Raw genomic sequence first — 1,463 nt, forward strand, 5'->3', positions numbered from 1 at the left:
TAAAAATTATACGTTAATAAATCCTGTCTGCTACATACATAGGCGCATCAGTGACAGGTATTGTAAACAACTTAAATAGAAACTAAACGTTAAACATACGAGTAAAAACACATTTGCCCATACTAAATGGAGGCTAAAAAGTATACACACGATCCAACCGAGTATCATACACGCGTCATTATACACGAGATATTCTACAACGAGACTCTCTCACCGTGGACCAATCGGCTACGTTTCAAATACTTTCTTCCTTCTTTTACATATATTTTTTTTTTTCTTTTTTTTTCTTTGTTTTTTTTTCTTTTTTGCCCCCTCATTTTCTTTCCTCAGACGACGTTTCTTCTTAGCAGGAGACATCAAGTTCGTATCAAGTTCGTAAAGAAACGATTTTGTTTTTTTCCTTTCTTTTCTTGTTTCACTCTATTGTTCGCTTTCTTCGTATAATAATAATCTCGAGAAAAACAATTCTCGAGCATTTTGTACGCGAAGAAGCAATATAGAAGCAATATATAAAATACACGATAAGGGAGGGCGCGTATATAAGAGCAGATCTCTATGGCTTCTCCACGTGATTTATTTTTTCTTCTTTCCTTCTTTTTTTTGAATTAATATTTGTATGTGCTTTGTTCCATTCATATATTCTTTTTTATCGACTTGACCTTTCCTCTTGCTATCTAATTCGTCTTTTTGTTTATCGTTCAGTTTATTACATTAGGCATAATTGCAATATGCTGTAGAATGTAGTAGGCTGAAAGTAAGTCGATGAACACTTAAATCTCAGTCGCCTGAACTCAATGAGTTAAACGCCAGAAATCGCGTTTTTTTTCAGGAAGAAAGTATTTGAGTACACCTTGGTCTGAGATCGAATGACTAGCATTTCCGGTTGTTGTTTGCGCCACTGTTCTGGATACGCAAGCGGTCCTGGCGGCGTGGCCGCTTGCCTTTTACACTGAACACCTCCCTCAGTTTGTTACTCCTCTCCAAACGGCCTCTCTTCAACGCTTGGGTAGACCTCTTCTCGAAAACCTGCGCATAATTTCAATTTACAATTTACAATCGAGATTACCCTCTTTATAACAAATATATATACAATAATTCCTCTGAAAACTTCTCCTCTCCTCTCCCCTTTTCTTTTTCTTCCTTTTTCCTATCATACATATATATTCCGTTCCGTTAAAACTCTACAATTTTCTACACTTTTCTCCTTGTTTCTGAATATCACCGCTGTTCTATTTTTAACTACACGCAGATACTCGGAGAACAAGCTGACGACAGAGAAGAGGAGGAGGAGACAGAGTATTTCATCGCAGCGTCTCCCGACCGGATTTAAACTGTATTTATAAACTGTAATTATAGTTTAAATTAAAAAAAATACGAAAGAGAAAAATCCCTCACTTTCTGCGAAGCCGACCGAAGCTGAGCTATCCTCTTCTCGGTTCGGGCGCGATCAACGGCAGGTCTTC

General features: G+C 37.4%; 1 protein-coding gene across 1 annotated transcript in view; it reads right to left on the reverse strand.

Moving 5' to 3' along the window:
• Nucleotides 1–317: 317 nt before the first annotated feature.
• The window catches only part of LOC102677286 (tumor protein p53-inducible nuclear protein 2), a 13,651-nt gene continuing 12,505 nt past the window's right edge, over nt 318–1,463 (reverse strand). The window contains exons 4-5 of the mRNA XM_031515480.1: nt 1,396–1,459; nt 318–1,026 (exon numbers count right to left, since the gene is read on the reverse strand). Coding sequence (XP_031371340.1) covers nt 871–1,026; nt 1,396–1,459 — 220 coding nt within the window. The 3' untranslated portion in view covers nt 318–870. The remainder of the gene's footprint in view (nt 1,027–1,395; nt 1,460–1,463) is intronic.

Source organism: Apis dorsata, unplaced genomic scaffold (genome assembly GCF_000469605.1).
Source record: "Apis dorsata unplaced genomic scaffold, Apis dorsata 1.3 scaffold_73, whole genome shotgun sequence".
Lineage (NCBI taxonomy): Eukaryota > Metazoa > Arthropoda > Insecta > Hymenoptera > Apidae > Apis > Apis dorsata.